Raw genomic sequence first — 18,777 nt, forward strand, 5'->3', positions numbered from 1 at the left:
TATCCATCCTCTTCAACAGCCAGGCTTCATTAGTTTTTCTATCCTTTTCCTTGGTCTCCCCTATCTTCCCTAGTTTATGCTATTTAATCCCTCTCAGTTGTTCATCTTTAACAAGTTTCTCAGATATTGCTGACGTGACAAATTTTGTGCATCCTGACACTCCACTTGATGAAGAGGCTACAGAAAGGGGTACGTCTGTCTACCTTGTTGAGCGGCGGATAGACATGCTTCCAAAACCTCTTACAGAGGGTAAAATCATTTGACCTTCTTTTTACCCATTAGGTGTCGTATGCTGAAAAAAGGTACATTGCTTTGGTTATAGCTATTTTTCTGCCATCATTGATAAACCTTAATCTGGCAGACGTATGTTCTCTTCGATCTGATGTGGAAAGGCTTGCATTCTCTGTCATCTGGGTATGTACAATCTCATATTTTGACCATGATTATACTTGTTGCAATTTACATATTCTTTACGTGTATGTGCATTAATATTGGATGGAATTTATTATATGGTTGAAAACTTTTAAACATTTAACAAACAATCATCAAAGTCAATGAAACCTTTCAATTGCGTTTCTTTTGCTAAAAGTTTTAGCACTTGTCATTGTAATTCTACTATGATCTCTATGACCTCATTGTTGCAACATTACTGCCCCTTTCACTGATGTCCACCATCAAGCTCATCTACAAGCTTGCAATGGCCACATGGCTGGTTCAATGTCTAGTTGAACACATTAACATTTAGATCCACAAATGCTTCAAAGTCTTATTGTAAATAACCAATTCAACCCAAAAGCTTAAGCTGTTGGGTGAGGCTAAATTCCACTAAAAAGAAAGTGGGGGGCGGCGGTGAGGATCGAACCCGGTACACCGAGGCTGTGTTACCATGTCAACCAATTCAACCCAAAAGCTTAAGCTGTTGGGTGAGGCTACATTAATAGTTTTTATATATCTCAACACTTATCTTTCAAATAAGAGTGTTTCATTTTGCTTGATTAGGAGCTGTTCATGTGTCATTAGCTCCACTCTCAAATCTGTAACTGAATAAGGTCGCTCACGGCCATGAACTAGCATAACGAAGGTATTATATTCAAGTGGTAGACCTTCCAGAATTAATTGTGTGTTCTTCCACTAAAATTGGGTTTCCACTGGCTTTGAGTGAATCGTGTAACATCTTGATTTGTGTTGGATATTCTTTCGCTGATTTCGTGCCTTTCTTCATCGATCTGAGTTGGCGAGCCCTTGACTTCGTCAAACCATGAAACATCTTGTGCACATTGTCTTATGCTTCAAAGGAGTGCTTCACTAGTAGGATTCATTCACAATCTATTTGGTGATGGTGGATAGAAGCCACGTCTGGTCTTGAGTGAGCCCCTCCACATATGCTGAACTTGGCATAGTGTTCTCACGATCTTCATTAGAGTCGGATTTCAGCAGAATTTTAGGGTTAACAATAAAGTAATGTAAATGGTGAGAGGTAATCACAGACTCGATGATCTGGTTCCAAAAGAGATAGTTATCTTTTATGAGTTTTCCAAAAATTTGAAGATTGAAGAGAGAGGAAGGGGCTTTAGCTTCCTTGGGAGTTGATCCATTTGATAGCGAGGGATTGGAGTTAGAATTAGAAGCAGAAGACAATGATGAAATTGAATTGGCTCAGGCCCTCGGAAAGAGGGCTCTGATGCTGTATTAGAAACCTAAGAGAAAGTATGAGAAAATGAAAGAAAGTTTGAGAGACAGGGAAAGAGAAGATTCTGGAATGAAGTCGTTGCACTACTGTAATCTGGAAAGGTTACAAGGGTATCTGATACAAGCTCTATTTATAGAGCCAAGGATGACTCTGCAATAACTCATGTAACTAACACAATCAGAACTAAAATAAAAATACACCAAATGTTCGACATGCATGCTGATATTTAGTTGACCAATTAGTAGCATTCAACAGTTTGGAGAAAAAAGTGTTACTACTGCCTTGGACCACAAGTACCATCCCTAGGGTGTTGATTCGCCGATCTTCTGAGTATGCATAATGAAGAAATTGCATATGCATTTATGTTGATTATTTATTAGTCGTCTAGGCTCATCATATCCATGCTGTATTTAATAATATGAACAAAATGTTAATATGTTTACAGCATAGTTTAAATGTTCCCAAAGAAGGATGTCAACTGAAGCAATTTATATTTGAGTAAACTTTATTGTATTTGCGGAATCACATTTAAACTATTTACAAATGTTCAGGAAATGACACCTGAAGCGGACATTAGATGTAGCAGATTCACAAAAAGTGTCATTAAATCTTCTGCAGCATTGTCTTATGATGAAGCACAAGTGAGGATGGATGACAGGTATGCTTATGTTTCTCCTTATATCCTTTGTGATGATATGGATTGACATGTTTTTAATTTAGCACCATTAATTATAATTAGGACTGAATCAAAAAAGTAGATAGCATAATGAATGTTTGTCTTCTGGGATTGTGTTATTGCGATGTATGTCTGGCTATCATTGCTTATGAAATAGTTGTACTGATTTAAGTGAATAAACAAAAGCGCTTGCTAAATGGCTGGGTTCATTTTCATGCGAACAATTCAAGCTTTTTTCATTTTTATACTATCGCATGAATACCTGATTATTGATCTATGCTTTCTTCAATATTTTTATATGCTAACAAAACCATTTCTTTTGTTTCCCTTTGGGGAGGCATCTTGTTGTGGATCGCTAATCATTTTTCTAGCGTTTTATGTTATTGTGTGATTTTAGCTTTATGTAGTTATGTAGCTGTATTTTGTTTTGTCTTTGTACAGTCGATTGATGGATCCGCTAACTACAGATTTGAGGAATATGAATAGTTTAGCTAAGGTATAGACTTATGGATGCAGTGTTATTGTTTTACTCACATAATTATAAGTATTATTGTCTTTGCATGCTCTGCTATGAAATTGTCTGAAAAATATACATATTTTTATGATTTATCAGAAAATGAGACAAAGGCGAATTGAGAGAGGAGCTTTAACTCTTGCGTCTGCTGAAGTCAAATTTCAAATTGACACAGAGACTCATGATCCCCTTGATATTGGTATGGTTTTCTTACCTCTTAATGTCATTTAGTAATTCTTTTTGAGGTTGTGGAAGGTGGTTAATTGTGTGTAGAAGTTCTACTGGTGCAATTAGATGATTCATTCTAGGAGGAACACTGAATGGACCTGTCATCTATTGATACTCTATCACATTTTCCAAATGCGTGTCCTAAAACGTCATTTATTTCTCTTACGTTCTGTTTATATTTTACACAAACTCATTGTGGAAGTATATACTAGCTAGTTGATATCATTAAGCCTTAAAGATCGGTCCATGAGTATGTCTGCCTTCTTTTAGATTACTTGAATATGTTGTGTATTAAGCTAATACAAAGAGTTACAATATATAGAGACCCTAATGGGCTTAAGTGAAAAGCCCAGATCTAATCCAAAAAGAATATTTACAGATAGGAAAGTAATCTATAAGAATCTAATCTATACAAATCTATATATCTAATATTTCCTATTCTAACACTCCCCCTCAAGCTGGTGCGTATATATAGTGAGCACCAAGCTTGCTACAAATGTATTCAATCCGAGGACCTCTAAGAGCTTTAGTGAAGACATCCACTAGTTGATCATTAGAGTTGACAAAAGCTGTTTTGATTTCTCCTGTGGAGTGTTGAACTTGTGGACCTTGTAGGGCATCCTGCTGATTAATTAGGTTGCAGAGAGGACAAGATCTCCCAGAATTGAGATGGTACATTAGTAATCATCATGCTGGCACTTATCTTGACTGTATCAAGTATATTTGAAGAGGTTGTGCTGACATGATTCTCCCTTCCACAGTAGAATTTGCGTCTGCTATTTTCCCATGAATGAATCAGCATATATCTTTTGTGTGGCCGGCCTGTTTTCCTACAGTGTTACAACAAGTCTTCTATTTGAAAGGTTGGTGTAATATAAAGGATGAGAAAGTGAGGGAAACGAGAGAAAGGAGAAAGCGGTTCTGTAAATTATCTTGTATATTCAACTCAAATGATTTCTGGGTACAAGAGATATACATAGATGATGCTGGCTTGTCCAGCAAGCTATGAGCCCATGATAGCTCAGCACAACTAATTAATAGACCGAGAACTAGAACTAATCTGTAACTGACTGACCTTAACAGATCTCAAACTTATACATTGCATAGTGAGCAAATACAGTGCAAGTGCTACTGCATAACATTGTAGAGATGTGTTGCTAAAGGAATGTAGAGATACATATATATTCTATTACTGCAGTAATTCTATCGTTCTACTATAGTAGTTTTTGATAAGAATCTTGGGATATACCACCCCAAAAGCTAGCTCAAAAGGTGGAAGTACCCAAGGCCTTATAGACCCCACATTAGTTGCCATATAACCAATGTAGGACTTGAAGTCTCGTACCTTGCAAATGGGATCGTAACATTCCACCACGCTCCGCCGACGTCCACACGATCTGACTTTGCGCTAGTCTTTTACTAGCCCCGGGTGAACACTGCAATGCCGGTGTCACCACCCGCACCGCTCGATTGCAACCGGAGACATAGTGGAAGGCTCTAATAACATTTGATAAGGATTTTAGGATGCACCACCCCAAAAGCTAGCTCAAAGAATGAGTGCCCAATTCCTTATAAACCCCACATTAGTTGTCCATACAACCAATGTGGGGCTTCAAGTCCCATACCTTGCAAATGGGATCGTAACATTCCACAATTTTTTTTTTCAATCCAAAAGCTTAAGAAATTCCACACTATGTAATTATTTATTAACTGAATGGGGGTGGTGAGGATCGAACCTGTGACACCGAGGCTCTGATAACATGTAACATATCAGGACCCGAGAGAATTGTGAATAATCCGTGTGTTTGAACTACACAACGGAGGTTCTATTATATAACTGAAAGGAAAGGAAATACAATGAGATATACATGATGTGGGATTTCTAAACGACTATTATAACACTATTCTTAACACTCCCCCTCAAGCTGGAGCATATATATATATGCTACAAGCTTGAACAAGGAAGACTAAGAAACATAACATCAAAATAAATCTCCTCCTAAATGAGGAACCAAAATCAACAGTGTGCTAAAATGGCGTCAGAATGGACATCACGAAATGAAGCAGTGTTGGGATGGACATCGGAAACTGAGAAAGGCGAGCTTGCTGCAATGAACGAAGAATGAGGCTGTCCGACGAGGAAGATCCGACGAACAGGAACAGTGGAAGAAAATTCCTCTCAAGGAGGATGATATCTCTCTACAACCATATTACAAGTATGGAAATGAGAAAAAAGGAAAGGCGGATTTGGATTTCTCTCGTTAGGCTCTAGATACCATGTTAAATATCAGGACCCGAGAAAGTTGTGAGTAATCCGTGTGTCTAAACTACACAACGGAGGTTCTGTTATATAGCTGAAAGGAAAGGAAATACAATAAGATATACATGATGTGGTATTTCTAAACCACTATTCTAACACTATTCTTAACAATAGTTATTCTTATATAATTAGCTATGTTAGTAGTGCAGTACTTGAACTACCGAACCCAGAAGAGTTCGGGTATACCCTTGTAACAGTTCTATTTTGCCAACATGACATTAGTTTAATTAAATTATATTTGGTTATTACATGAAGCTTGCTTTAGTAAGCTTAATTGCTGCTCTCTATATATATCTGTTCTGAGATTCAGTACAGTAACTCCATCAATCAAGAAACTCTCATTCTCCTTTTTCTCTCTCTTTTCCTTGTTTTTCTCTCCTGTTAGAGAATAATATAAACCATTAAAAAGCCCTCACCCACCAGCTTAAGCTTTTGGGTTGAATTGGTTCTTTACATGGTATCAAAACCTCGTGTCCTGAGTTCGATCCTCACTGCCCCCCACTTTTTCTTGTGGAATTTTCTTAGCACAGGTAGGTGGGCCAGTATATTGTCCACCCTTCAACCCAGTGGGCTCTCGTGTGAGGAGGCGTGTTAGAGAATAGTATAAACCATTAAAAGCCCTCACCCACCAGCTTAAGCTTTTGGGTTGAATTGGTTCTTTACATCTCCCTCTCTTTTATGGTATCAAAGCTCCAAATTTGGGACTGATTCATTCTTAATTCATGGCATCACCTTCCCATAACACCATTGGTATTGCATCCTCCACATCAAGGAAGCAAAGATTACCTCTGATTTTCTCTTACCAGCTTTTGGTGGAGTTCAGTAATAAAAACTTTCTCCTATGGAAGCAAATCATAGAGCCTCCAATCAAAGTAAACTTCAGCTCTTCAAGAATTCCTCTTTGTTTGAAATCCGAAGAAGAGCGTGCCAATGGAAGGTTAAATGCAAAACGTATGCAGACTGGGAGGAAAATGATCCAATGCTTCTCACATTGTTGCTTTCTTTGCTCCTGGAAGAAATCCTAACTATAATTCTTTGCTATACCGCACGATAGTGCTGCTATTTACACCTATGATCTTGGTGAGAATTTTCTCAGAAAGTGAAGAGAGAATCCAGGAGTGACATTTGGTCTTCCATCCCCCAATTTGCTTAGGCGATGCTGACTCTACCATTGATTCAATAATCTTCTGTGGCATAGTGAAGAGGAACTTGAGGATTTACCCAGAGTCTTTGCAGCTGATGAGCCTTAATTGCAAATTCAATCAATTGCATCCATAACAAGTTTTCATGCTGGCCCATTGGATGAAGTTCTGTTGTTCAGTTTGTGGCCAGTGATAGGAAGAGCAGGGCCTTCGATCGGGTTGGTATGGATATGGATGAAGCAACGATGGAGTTGTAGTCTACTGTGGCTGTGATCATGCTCTGATACCATGAGGAAAACATTGTATTTTTCCTTATTTTGTTTTATACAATATGGCTGCGTAATACAGATGGGAAATCCCAAAAACATATGAACCAATGACTACATTTAGCTCTACATTAAAGAAAAAGAATCAGATTAATCTTCCTGTTCCCAATAATCAGGCTAGAAATCAGGAACTTATCACTAACAACAACCATTAGCCACTTAGTTGTAAGCCTGAGTAGTAAGTATTACCAATTTAGTTGTGTTTTTGCCCATTAATTGAAATGAAATGGCCCCCCTTCCTAAATAAATTTTGGATGGTTCTTAATAATTTGAACTTTTAGCCATCCTTGAAATTAAATATCCCTAATTATGAATTTGTGATTTTTATATATCTGCTGAAGGATAATCACTTCAAATATATGGTTCCTCGTTGCTTCTTGGTAAGACTTCCACTTTAAACCTGTTTTTCTAGATCCTTGCTTTGGAAGAATGGTTTCTGAGTAAGTTCATATATTAGTGAGACCTCATGAGTATAAGTTTTTGAAATTTTGATATCTTCAGAAACTTTAATGAGTTGAAATTGCAATCGTTATAATATATGGTGATCTATGTTAAATAGTATTATTCAGTTTAGGTTATATTCAGTTAGTATGTTGTGAGTGTTACGGAGCCAGACTTGTACTACCACACTTGTATTCAGCCTAGATTATAAGTGAATAGGCTGTGGTTCTTTATTACATATGACAACTATTTCATTATTGAATTATATTTCTCGTTTTCTGTTTCCATCTAATCCCCAAAATTTCAACAGTAATTTAATTGCTTTCTTTTAAGGATGCTTAGTTGTATCTATAGTTAAATTCGATATTTTGTAGGACAGCTATTGAGGTTGATGGTTTTCTATTTTACTTTAAGTTCAGCTACTCCTTCATAAAAGGAGACGAAAACAAAAGCAGCAGGGTTTTGTTTTTCTCCTTTCCTTATTGTTTAAATTAATTGTATTGTTTGATTATATTTGCAGGCATGTACCAGTTCCGGGAAGCCAACCAAATGGTGGAGGAGTTTATGATTGCTGCTAATGTTTCCGTTGCACAACAAATTGTTAAAAGTTTTCCTTTGTGCTCCTTATTAAGGTTTTTTTTTTTTATCTGAATTTTTCACATTTAGTTTTGAAATGGCTGTTTTTCTTGGGAGGGACTGCCTTTATACTGTCTACTAATGGTTCTACGGTATATCTGAATGGTACTCTTACCTCCTTTTACTTTGCGTGTCTCTCTTTCTTTCATTTTTTTTTTCTGTTCTTCCATGTCAATTAAAAAACTTAATAGGTGAATTGAGGATTATAAATCAAATTGAATATGCATTTGGTACATTTAAGTAATTTATTATTTCATGGGCTAGTGCATAAGATTTCTATTAGAGAAGTATATAAACCATTGATGGGCCCTCACCTAATAGCTTAAGCTTTTGGGTTGAATTGGTTCTTTACATGGTAGCAGAGTCTCTGTGTCACGGGTTTAATCTTCACCAACTCCCATTTTCTCTTGCGGAATTTCTTAACACAGGTAGGTGAGCTTGTGCATTATCCACCCTTCATGCCGAGTGGGCTCTCGTGTGAAGGGGCGTATTAGGGCATGTTTGGTGCATAGTATAATATAAGGCCTGATAGTATAAGACCTGATAGTATAAGACCTGATTAAATTTTAATACTATCCAGCGTTTGGTATGATATTGTATAAGATAATATCCTCCAATATTTTAAAAATTAATATATTAAACAAATTTATTTTAATATATAAATGTTGAAATGATATATTAGTTCTTGGGAATTGTACTTGTAAGCAATATTAATGCATCAACCCCTTATTAGGCCTAATCCACCACTCCTAGGCCGGATTAAGTTATACATCATTTTGATGTATAGAGGGGTCCTGCTGTATAAGCTTATACTATACGATTGTCACACCAAACAACTGAAAATGTCATAACGTATAGTATAAGCTTATACTATCAGGCCTTATACATCACACCAAACAGGTCCTTAGAGAAGTATATAGATGGGCCCTAACCTAATAGCTTAAGCTTTTGGGTTGAATTGGTTCTTTACAATTTTCATGGGCAAAAATAGAATGAAAATCACAAAGCATAACTGATGTACCACCCACGAGAGTCTAGGATGCACCTTAGTCTTTGATTGAATTCCCCCCCCCCCCTCCCTCCCTCTCTCTCCCACGTTTCACTCCCCCTTTTTATATCCATACTGGTCGAACTTTCCCCTCCTAATTCCACTTGATGGTCTCACTGGCAATCCGTTGCAGTAACCATTCCCTCCCTGAAATCTCAACTCCCCTTGATTTCCTTTCTTGCTATCCGTTACATTAACTATTCCCTCCTTGAGAGACCCGGATCCTCTCTGCTTCTCCCTAATATATACCTTAGCAATAGGTGGTTTTCTAACAGATACCAGTAAAAAAAATCGAAATGGGATAATTATAACTTTTACAGTATAGTGAAGTGTAATCCTCATCAAATCCAAAAACTAGATCATATTCATACACGCAAACCAAATCCTAATCAAAATAAAATTAAAATAGAATTAGCTCATCCTAAGATAAATGAAATCCCTAAATTATCACAACTTAAATAAGGTCATTTTAGTTCTGCATCAATAACCTTAGTGACTTGTATAATCTTCTAAATTTAAACAATACCTACTAGTGGATGAGAGTTGGATATTTGCTAAATTAAATTGGAAGGGATTTTAGTTGTAATGTTAATGGACCATGCTTTTTTGTAAAATGAGTTCTTCCTCCTCTAAATGAAATGTGATTATTGAGAATTATATCCTTCCCAAGCATGTGAAACCATTGATTAGAAGCATTTAATGCTTCTGCATGATAAAAACTTCTAAAACATTTACATTGGACAAGATGATGTAATTGCTATTCTTGTTTTTGTGTAGGCGACATCCAGCTCCAACTAAAGAGATGCTTGAACCCTTGCAACGTACTGCTGCTGCAGTTGGTCTGCACTTAGATGTATCATCATCAAAAGCATTGGCTGATTCTCTTGATCATGCCGTGGTAAATATTTCATTTTCTATTTATATTTTTTTCATTATTCTTGTGTTTTATTGTTTTCCATTTTCAATATATAATATATCAGACATTGCTAGCTGAGGCATTTAATTTTCAAGGATCTTATTTTGTCTCAAATGCTTTATCCCTCTTTTACCATATACCTTTTCAGGGTGATGATCCATACTTCAATAAGCTAATCCGCATAATGGCAACTAGATGCATGAGTCAGGTAAATTGAATTTGAATTAGAGAACTCAGATTTGGAATTTGTGGGAGAAAATAGATTTTCCTTTTGTTTTGTAGGCAGTTTATTTCTGCAGTGGGGATCTTAGCCCTCCAGAATATCATCATTATGGGCTTGCAGCTCCTCTATATACCCATTTCACATCACCTATAAGAAGATATGCAGGTATGCATCCCTTATATGTATAATATGTTTACTTGGTCAATTTGCACAATAATAAGAGATGAAACATTTTTCCTAGCAGATGTTGTCGTGCACCGGCTTCTTGCTGCTTCTTTAGGAATATCCAAGTTACCATCCAAATTTCAAGACAGGAAGCTCACTAGTATTGCAGACAGTATGTCTTTCATGATATAATTAGAACTTGATTATTTTATGTTTATGTCTTTATAATGGAAGCGTTATCTAGGATAACTATATGCATTACGAATCTAATGGTTTTGTTCTTTTGTTGTGACACATGTATTTAATCTTAATAGTTCTTTTTACCTATATTGTGTTTTAGATTTAAATAAAAGGCACAGGAATGCTCAGATGGCAGAGCGGGCCGATAAGGAACTGCATGCTCTCGATAAATTCAGGTAGTACGTGACGTAGCTTCCCCTCCCTTACTGTTACTGTTTTCTATTTGCACTCACAGCTTATGATTGAGTTTTCTATATTTTGTCGTGCAGTCCAACAGATGAGGAGGCTAGGATAGTGAAAATAAGATCTAATGGATTTTTTGTGTTTGTTCCCAGGTAATGTATCTTGTCTCTTTCCTTTTCTATTTTCCTTTTTCATATAATATAACCTACGAAAGAGTGAATAAGGAGGACAAAATTATGGAAAGAGAATGTTTTCATTATCTAACTGAAGGCTATTTTAGTAACATTAAGCACTGAATCAAGTATTTGTAGTTTGGATGTGACATATTTTCTTCTACAGATATGGCATAACTGGACCTGTATATTTGACACCAAGAGCGGAAAAGGGAGGTGGAGAATGGTATGTAGATGAGCAACAGCAGAAGATTAAAAAGATTGATGGTAGTCTTTCATACAGCATGTTGCAGAAAGTCAAAATTCACATGGAGGTTGTTAAGTGTCAGCTTAACTGGCCAAAACTTCAGCTTTCTCTCATCTAGATGTATATGAGCATTGAAAATTTGAAAGAGCTAAATTGGTCAAAATTTTTCCAATTTAGACTATTTATGGTTTTTCATTTATAATACTCACTTTGAAATTATTCTTTTCCATTATTTATTTTAAATTTTTTTCTTTATTTCATTCTCTTTAAAGAATAATTTTTGTTAGTGGCTTGATAAAGCTATATAACCCTCGTTTGCTGTTTCTTAAAGTCATTCAACAAGTAGCTACAGTTATTCTAAATTTAAGAGTAAAACTCCCGCAATTTAGTCTTCATAATGTTTTCAAAATTGATTTGATTCTCAAAAAGATTGGTGATGTTAAATTAGTTTTCAAATGAATGATTTTGCATGAAAATAATTTAGTCATATATGTTCTTGAGAAAGCCCGCAGTGTTGGTCTGCACTCTGCAGTGGTCTGCATTGCGATAATTTTATTAACATAATATTATTAATACTAATATTTATTTATATAAAATATTAACTTACACAATTATTCGAAGGGCAGCAACATTCATATTTTTTTTGGACAAAAACCTATTTTTGAAAGTTTTAAATTATAGACAATTATGTCATTTTATTCTAAGGGAAAAATATTTCTGCAGTTACTGTAGATAAGTTATCTGCATTTATTTTTAAAACGACATCGTTTTGGTATTGAAATCTTAAAAAATTATGAATATAAAGACTATTACAATCTCATTTGGGCTTACTAATGTCCCGGCAGTGTTCATGAGTTATATGAACCGGATCTTCAAAGCACATCTAGATCAGTTTGTAGTGGTATTTATTGATGATATTATGATCTATTCCAAGAACAAAGAAGAGCACGCAGAGCATTTGAAGATAGTCTTGCAAATTTTGAGGGAGCATCTGTTATATGCTAAACCATCCAAGTGTGAGTTTTGGTTGCATGAGATCCAGTTTCTTGGTCACGTCATTTCATCTGCAGGAGTGGCTGTCGATCCAAGCAAAATAGAAGTGGTGTTGGATTGGGAGAGACCCAAGAATTTTACTAAAGTCTGGAGTTTTATGGGTTTAGCAGGATATTACAGGCGGTTTATCAATGGATTCTCAAGGATTGCTTTGCCATTGACGAGATTAACCCGAAAAGGGGTGCCATTTGCATGGACCCTTGGATGTGAAGTGAGCTTTCAAGAATTGAAGGACAGGTTGACTACCGCACCAGTTTTGATTCTTCCTGACCCGAAAGAGAGATTTGAGATCTATTGTAATGCATTCAAGTATGGATTAGAGTGCGTATTGATGCAAGAACGAAAGGTAGTGGCCTATGCATCGAGACAGTTGAGACCACATGAAGAGAACTACCCTACTCATGATCTTAAGTTGGCAGCAATAGTATTTTCTTTGAAGATATGGCGTCATTTCTTGTACAGTGCTAACTTTACGGTTTTCAGTGATCATAAAAGCCTTAAGAGTTTATTTAGTCAGAAGGAGCTTAATATGAGGCAAAGAAGATGGATGGAATTCCTGAAGGATTATGAGTTTGATCTTCAGTATCACCCTAGAAAGGCGAATGTAGTGGCTGATGCCTTGAGCAGAAAGACCATAGGTGTGGCTAGCATAATGATTGCAGAGTATGATTTGATTGAGGAGTTCAGGGATTTGAGAATTTTTGTGACACCACTTGAGACTTCATATTTCATGATTATGGTTGAAGTCTGAAATTCATTAATGGAGAGAGTTAAAGTGGCCCAAGTGCTTGATGAAGGGATTAAAATGATGAAACGGCAAGATTTTGTGTTTACTGATGCTTCTAATGTGAAATACTACAAAGATCGGTTGATTGTTGTGAGAACCCGCATCGTTAATTAAGGAAGTTAATTAATTAATTGTGTGAAATTACGAAATAATTCTATAATTGAACCTAATAATTATTTTGAGGCTTAAATAATTATGGTAAGTGAGTAATAATGCTGAAAGTCGCTTTTCTGACGAAAAGTGCAGATACCGGTTCTGCTACTCGGTATAAATGCGTACCGATGAAGTATCCTAGAAAATTATGAAAAGTGCATATATGTCACTAGAATAATATATAGGACTTATAAAACAAGTTTCAAGTTAAAATAATGAGAACTGGTGCCAGAACTGATACTGGCTATGGGAAAGCGCTTACCGAAAAGGTGCTGCGAAAAATAAGATAAAAATAAAATAAATCTTAGAAAAATGAGTAGGTTCAAAATCCTAAGTTTGGGATTAAAATGCTAAGCGTAGCTATTAGTGCTAATACAATGCGTTTAAAACTTAAGTGGCCTGTATATGGCCTTGGCATATGATCCTAGGGCAATCCCTTGTGCCTTATGCGTGAGTTTCTGACTTCTCCAGCAGCTGAGTGTCTCTCCTCTTGTCACCTTCACCTTCCCTCACTCCCTTGAGCCAAATGGCCATTTTTACTCTTGGTTTCTCTACCAAAACACCATTGCCTTGTGTGAGTTGGTCTTGTGAGGTTGTGGGTGGCTTCTTTGCTGAGTTTGGGTCTCTGTTTTATTGAGCTTTGGGGCTGAGTTCATAAACTTGGTTTAGAGAGCCTTTGTCTTGCCTTGTTGATGCTCCAAGAAGCAACCTTTGTGAAGAAAGGAGCCATCTTGAAGCTCATTTTCGTGCACTTGGTAGTCAGCCTTTTGGGAGCTGCATAGTGAGCTCCAAGAGCCTTCCTTGTTCTGTTTTGAGAGCCTTGGGTAAGTTCATCAACTTTGATAATGAGTTTTAATGGGTAAAAGCGGAGTTTTGCCATGTTTAATGAGTTAAACAAGTAACCATCACGTACATGAACCTTTAGATGCTTAAAAATGGGTTCTTGGACGTTTAAAAGTGTTAAAAATACAACCTTTAATGCATATATTGCGAAATGCAGAATCTGCATTCTGTAGCGAAATATCCAGATATGATATTCGGATATGGGGTCTCGTGAAATCCGGATATGTGATATCCGGATATGGGATATCCGGATATGTCCCCGATATATATCCGGATATTCTGGGCTTGCGTGAACAGTAACGGTACTGTTCATACAGAACTGTGTTTGGGGTTTGTGGACCCTAGATTGATGAAGTTGAACTTCTGTAATAATTAAACTAAGTCAGAATCAAGTGATTAAGGGCTTGTGGCTTTGTGAGAAGCCTTAAGACTTGGAACGCAAAGGAAAACGTTGTCTTTATATCGTATGCTTGTAGAGTATAAATATTGATGTTGTTATTGGTCCTAACAAATTGTGATTGTGCTGTGTGTGGACCTTGAGCTTATGTGGACTCTTGGCTTGGATAGCTAGCTTGCAAGGTAAGCTTTCTTGTCCTCGGTTTAGCCATTGTATGTTCCACCATGTCCCATCGGGGGATGGTTTATATGCATTATGTGTTTTCATGTATTGTTTTATTGAAATGCTATGGAGCTGTTAAGTGCAAAATGCTTATGATATGTATGTGGTGTTTCGCCTAGCCAAGAGGCCTTGGGGTGGTCCTGGAGGCGGGTGCAACATTGGCGTGTACTGTGTGGGTAATAGACGTATTCCTGCACTTCTCTGATCAGTAGAATAGCTATAACACACATGACATGTTATCTGCTGCATTGCACTGATTTTAGAACTGATATTGAATTACTGCTTTTGGAACTTATATTGCACATGTAAGTGAGCTTGTGGTGGAAGATCCTTGAGGACCCCTTGTCTTACTGAGATTTCTGTTTAGAGATCTCACCCCACGTTTGGGGCACATATTTCAGGTTCAGGTAATGCGGGGGTTGAGGCCTCTAGCGGCAAGAGGCCGGAGCTTAGCTGATTGCATGCTATTATGATGATTTTGCTGGATGTTGACATTGCTTTATCTTTACTGTCATGTTATTTGATTTGAGACTGCTGTTGGGCGTTGTTGCCTTATTTGGTGAGCATGGGGGTTGTCCATGCCACATTGACTTGACCTTATATTTTTAGTTGTTTCAAGTTGTGTAATTGTATCAGGATTATGCCCGGGCTACGTGTTGTAGATCCGTGACTTAGATACTCACTTATTTATTTATGAGGTATTTCAGTTAGCTGTCTATTTGCAATTTACATACATGCAATGTTTTGAAAATGATTTTGATAATCCAACTTGGTAATGATAATGACGTCATAATTGAACAGAAAAAGATATTTCACAAATTTTAATTAAGCGTGGCTTAATACGATGACATGTTAACAAACCGGGTTAACACGGGGTGTTACAATTGTTTCGAAGAAGCCAATGGTGGAAGAAGTGTTAACAGATGGCCATATGAGTAAGTACACCATCCACCCAAGTGCAACTAAGATGTACCAAGATTTGAAACAGAATTTTTGGTGGTCTGAGATGAAGAAAGACATAGCTCAGTTTGTGAAGAAGTGCCTTATTTTTCAGAAGGTGAAAATTGAGCATCAGAAGCCTTCTGGTTTGTTATAGCCATTAGATATTCCGGAGTGGAAGTGGACGAGTATGTCCATGGACTTTGTTGTCGGATTATCGAGAAGTCAGGCTGGATTTGATTCTATATGGGTTGTGGTTGATAGGTTGACTAAATTCGCCCATTTCATTCCAGTCAAGACAACCTTCTCCACAGAGCAGCTAGCCAGACTATATGTCAGAGAGATTGTGAAACTTCATGGCATTCCCGAAAGTATAATCAGTGATAAGGATCCGAAGTTTACTTCACGCTTCTGGGAAGCATTGCATGAGGCCTTTGGTACTTAATTGAGATTGAGTACGGCATACCACCCGCAGGCGGATGGTCAGACAGAGAGAACCATTCAGAATTGGAGGACATGTTGAGAGCATGTGTTTTAGAGCAGGGAAATGCTGGGGACAAGTACCTGCCATTGATTGAGTTCTCCTACAATAACGGTTATCACGCCAGCTTGGGCATGGCTCCTTATGAGGCCTTGTATGGCCGTAGGTGTAGGACACCTACCTGTTGGACGAAGATTGGAGAAAGGAAATTACAAGGACCAGAATTGGTCCAAGAGACTACAGAACAAATTGAGATGATTAGAGATCGGCTGAAGAAAGCACAAAGCCTTCAGAAGAGTTATTATGATGCAAAGCACAGACCCCTTGAGTTCTCTGAAGGAGATCATGTATTCATCCGATTATCACCCACTACAGGTGTTGGGCATGCTTTGGGAGTGAGAAAGTTGAGTCCACGGTTCATTGAGCCCTACCAAATAATAAAGAGGGTCGGATCGGTTGCGTATCAACTTGCTCTACCTCCCAACTTGGCGAATCTACATAACATCTTCCATGTGAGTCAGCTCTGCAGATATATATCTGATGATTCACACATTGTACAACCTGATGACATAGAGGTTAAGAAGGATTTGAAGTTCGCTGTGAGACCTTCTAAGGTTCTTGCTCAAGATGAGAAATAGTTTCGAAATAGAGTCATTCTCATGATTAAGATTCAATGGGAATGATTGACACTTGAGGACGCCACATGGGAGCGGGAGGATGCTATTCTCCGGCGATATCTCGATTTTGATATCAGGTATGATCCAATTTTGAGGACAAAATCTTTTTAAAAGGTGTGGTGAATATAATAACCATAATTACATGATTTTTAAATTAGAGGGTTTTGATGAGGACCTTACGGTCATAAATAGAATGAGAATGAAATTTTAAGAATTTGGATACCCATATTGAGTGTATTCCAGTCAGGTGAATTTCCATCTGCTGTTTTTGACTGCTGATGCAGTAATAGACTATAGAATAGCTCCAGTACAGTGAATTTAAGTTAGAGATATATCCTAATGATATGAATATCATAAATGATGTCATATCCGGATGGCCAATGGCCACAAATACTGGCTAATTGAATTAATGAGTAGATGTATGTTTTAGATATACGCTTCTGTAGTATCTCACGTAAACGTTTTTAGAAATATTTTAATAAAATGTTTTTGGAAAATGTTTACTCGTATTTTTATAAAACACTTTATTTCTTTATCAAGTAAAGTCTTCCGCTGTGTATACTAAATATCGTGATGTTAACAACTGGAGTACTACGGGGTGTTACAATGTGTGTGTGTGTGTGGGGGGGGGGGGGGAGGGGGGGTAATCGTATGTCTAGTCACTTGACATAAGGATTTTCCGACGTGTGTGTGTGTGTGTTGGGGGGGGGGGGGGTTAATCGGATGTCTAGTCACTTGACATAAGGATTTGTCTATTCGAAAATCATAACCATACAAGGGAAATAAAGAGAAATATAATATTTGTTTCCAATCAATTAAATAACAAAAATATATATCTAAAACAATGTAGTTTTGGGTGACAAAATAGTCAAGTGACATGATAAATAATTATATACATATATGTGTGTGGGGGGTTAATCGATGTCTAGTCACTTGACATAAGGATTTGTCTAGTCGAAAAATCATAACCATACAAGGGTAAGAAAGAGAAATATAATATTGGTTCCCAATCAATTAAATAACAAAAATAAATATCTAAAACGATGTAGTTTTGTGTGACAAAACAGTCAAGTGACTTGATAAATAATATATATATATATATATATATATATATATATATATATATATATATATATATATATATATATATATTATATAAGCAGAATGGAGGGTTAGACCTATTGTTATCCCTAAGTTTCAGATGATTCCTTTTTAGTCCTTCTCTTCTTAATCCCTCTCCTTTTTTTCTCCGTGTATCTTATTTCCCCTTCCCCATCTTCTTCTTTCTTCTTTTTGTATCTATCATTGCACACGATCTATAAGTTTCATACGATACACCTACAGTATATAATAGCTAATTATAGTTTAAAAATAATAATAATAATAGCTAATTATAAAAGCTAATTCTGCCTTATTTAGATTGTATAATTATATGGGAGTGCATCAATTTACATCCATATAAAAATAATAAGTCTTACACTCAAGTTTAGCTGTTAATTTCCGTACATCAAACGATTTTAATTAATTGGGATGCTCTTATTAATTAATCATTAATTTTTAATAAATTATAAGTGTTAAATATACAAAAACCAATTGTTAAAATTGAGTATAAGATTTGTTTTTCTTACACTGATATAAAAAGATCATGCCCCTAATTATATTTCATGTTCAATACCTATAAAATTTTTTATAAAGGGGTTAACATGCCTCAGTCACTTCTCAAAACTTGTCTCCTGACGTGAAATGATAGAAAAAATGAACTTTAATATTATAACTATGTACTACCCGTAGTACATAGTTAAAATGTGTAGCTTGAGATAAGCTTATCTCAAGTGGTCAGAGAAATATTTTTCCCTTTTATAAAACTAGTGTATTACCCATGCATTGCGCGGAGAAAAGAAATTAGTTTGTTTGTCTCGTAAAAATTAACGCAAATCGTAAAATTATATCGCTCCATTTTAGCTTGTCCTATAGTCATTCAAAAATTACAAAGATTGACTCGGCTTCTTTTAGTATTCTCAGATATAGACTTTCATTTATCACAATCAGATTTACAA

At 36.5% G+C, this 18,777-nt stretch overlaps 1 protein-coding gene across 3 annotated transcripts in view; it reads left to right on the top strand.

The window, feature by feature from the left end:
- Nucleotides 1-11,351, top strand: part of LOC133303958 (exosome complex exonuclease RRP44 homolog A-like) — a 29,710-nt gene extending 18,359 nt beyond the window's left edge. The window contains exons 14-26 of one of the 3 annotated variants that reach the window (XM_061503930.1): nt 124-249; nt 362-414; nt 2,242-2,348; nt 2,808-2,862; nt 2,980-3,079; nt 7,858-7,969; nt 9,799-9,919; nt 10,086-10,145; nt 10,220-10,325; nt 10,405-10,497; nt 10,666-10,744; nt 10,835-10,900; nt 11,088-11,351. In XM_061503930.1, coding sequence (XP_061359914.1) covers nt 124-249; nt 362-414; nt 2,242-2,348; nt 2,808-2,862; nt 2,980-3,079; nt 7,858-7,969; nt 9,799-9,919; nt 10,086-10,145; nt 10,220-10,325; nt 10,405-10,497; nt 10,666-10,744; nt 10,835-10,900; nt 11,088-11,286 — 1,277 coding nt within the window. In that variant the 3' untranslated portion in view covers nt 11,287-11,351. Of the gene's footprint in view, nt 1-123; nt 250-361; nt 415-2,241; nt 2,349-2,807; nt 2,863-2,979; nt 3,080-7,857; nt 7,970-9,798; nt 9,920-10,085; nt 10,146-10,199; nt 10,326-10,404; nt 10,498-10,665; nt 10,745-10,834; nt 10,901-11,087 lie in introns of those variants that run through there. The other 2 variants (XM_061503931.1, XR_009750537.1) reach the window with 2 other exon arrangements.
- The last annotated feature ends 7,426 nt before the right edge of the window (nt 11,352-18,777 follow it).

This window comes from Gastrolobium bilobum, unplaced genomic scaffold (genome assembly GCF_033153095.1).
Source record: "Gastrolobium bilobum isolate Gb01-03AN ecotype WA unplaced genomic scaffold, APGP_CSIRO_Gbil_v1 utg19567, whole genome shotgun sequence".
NCBI lineage: Eukaryota > Viridiplantae > Streptophyta > Magnoliopsida > Fabales > Fabaceae > Gastrolobium > Gastrolobium bilobum.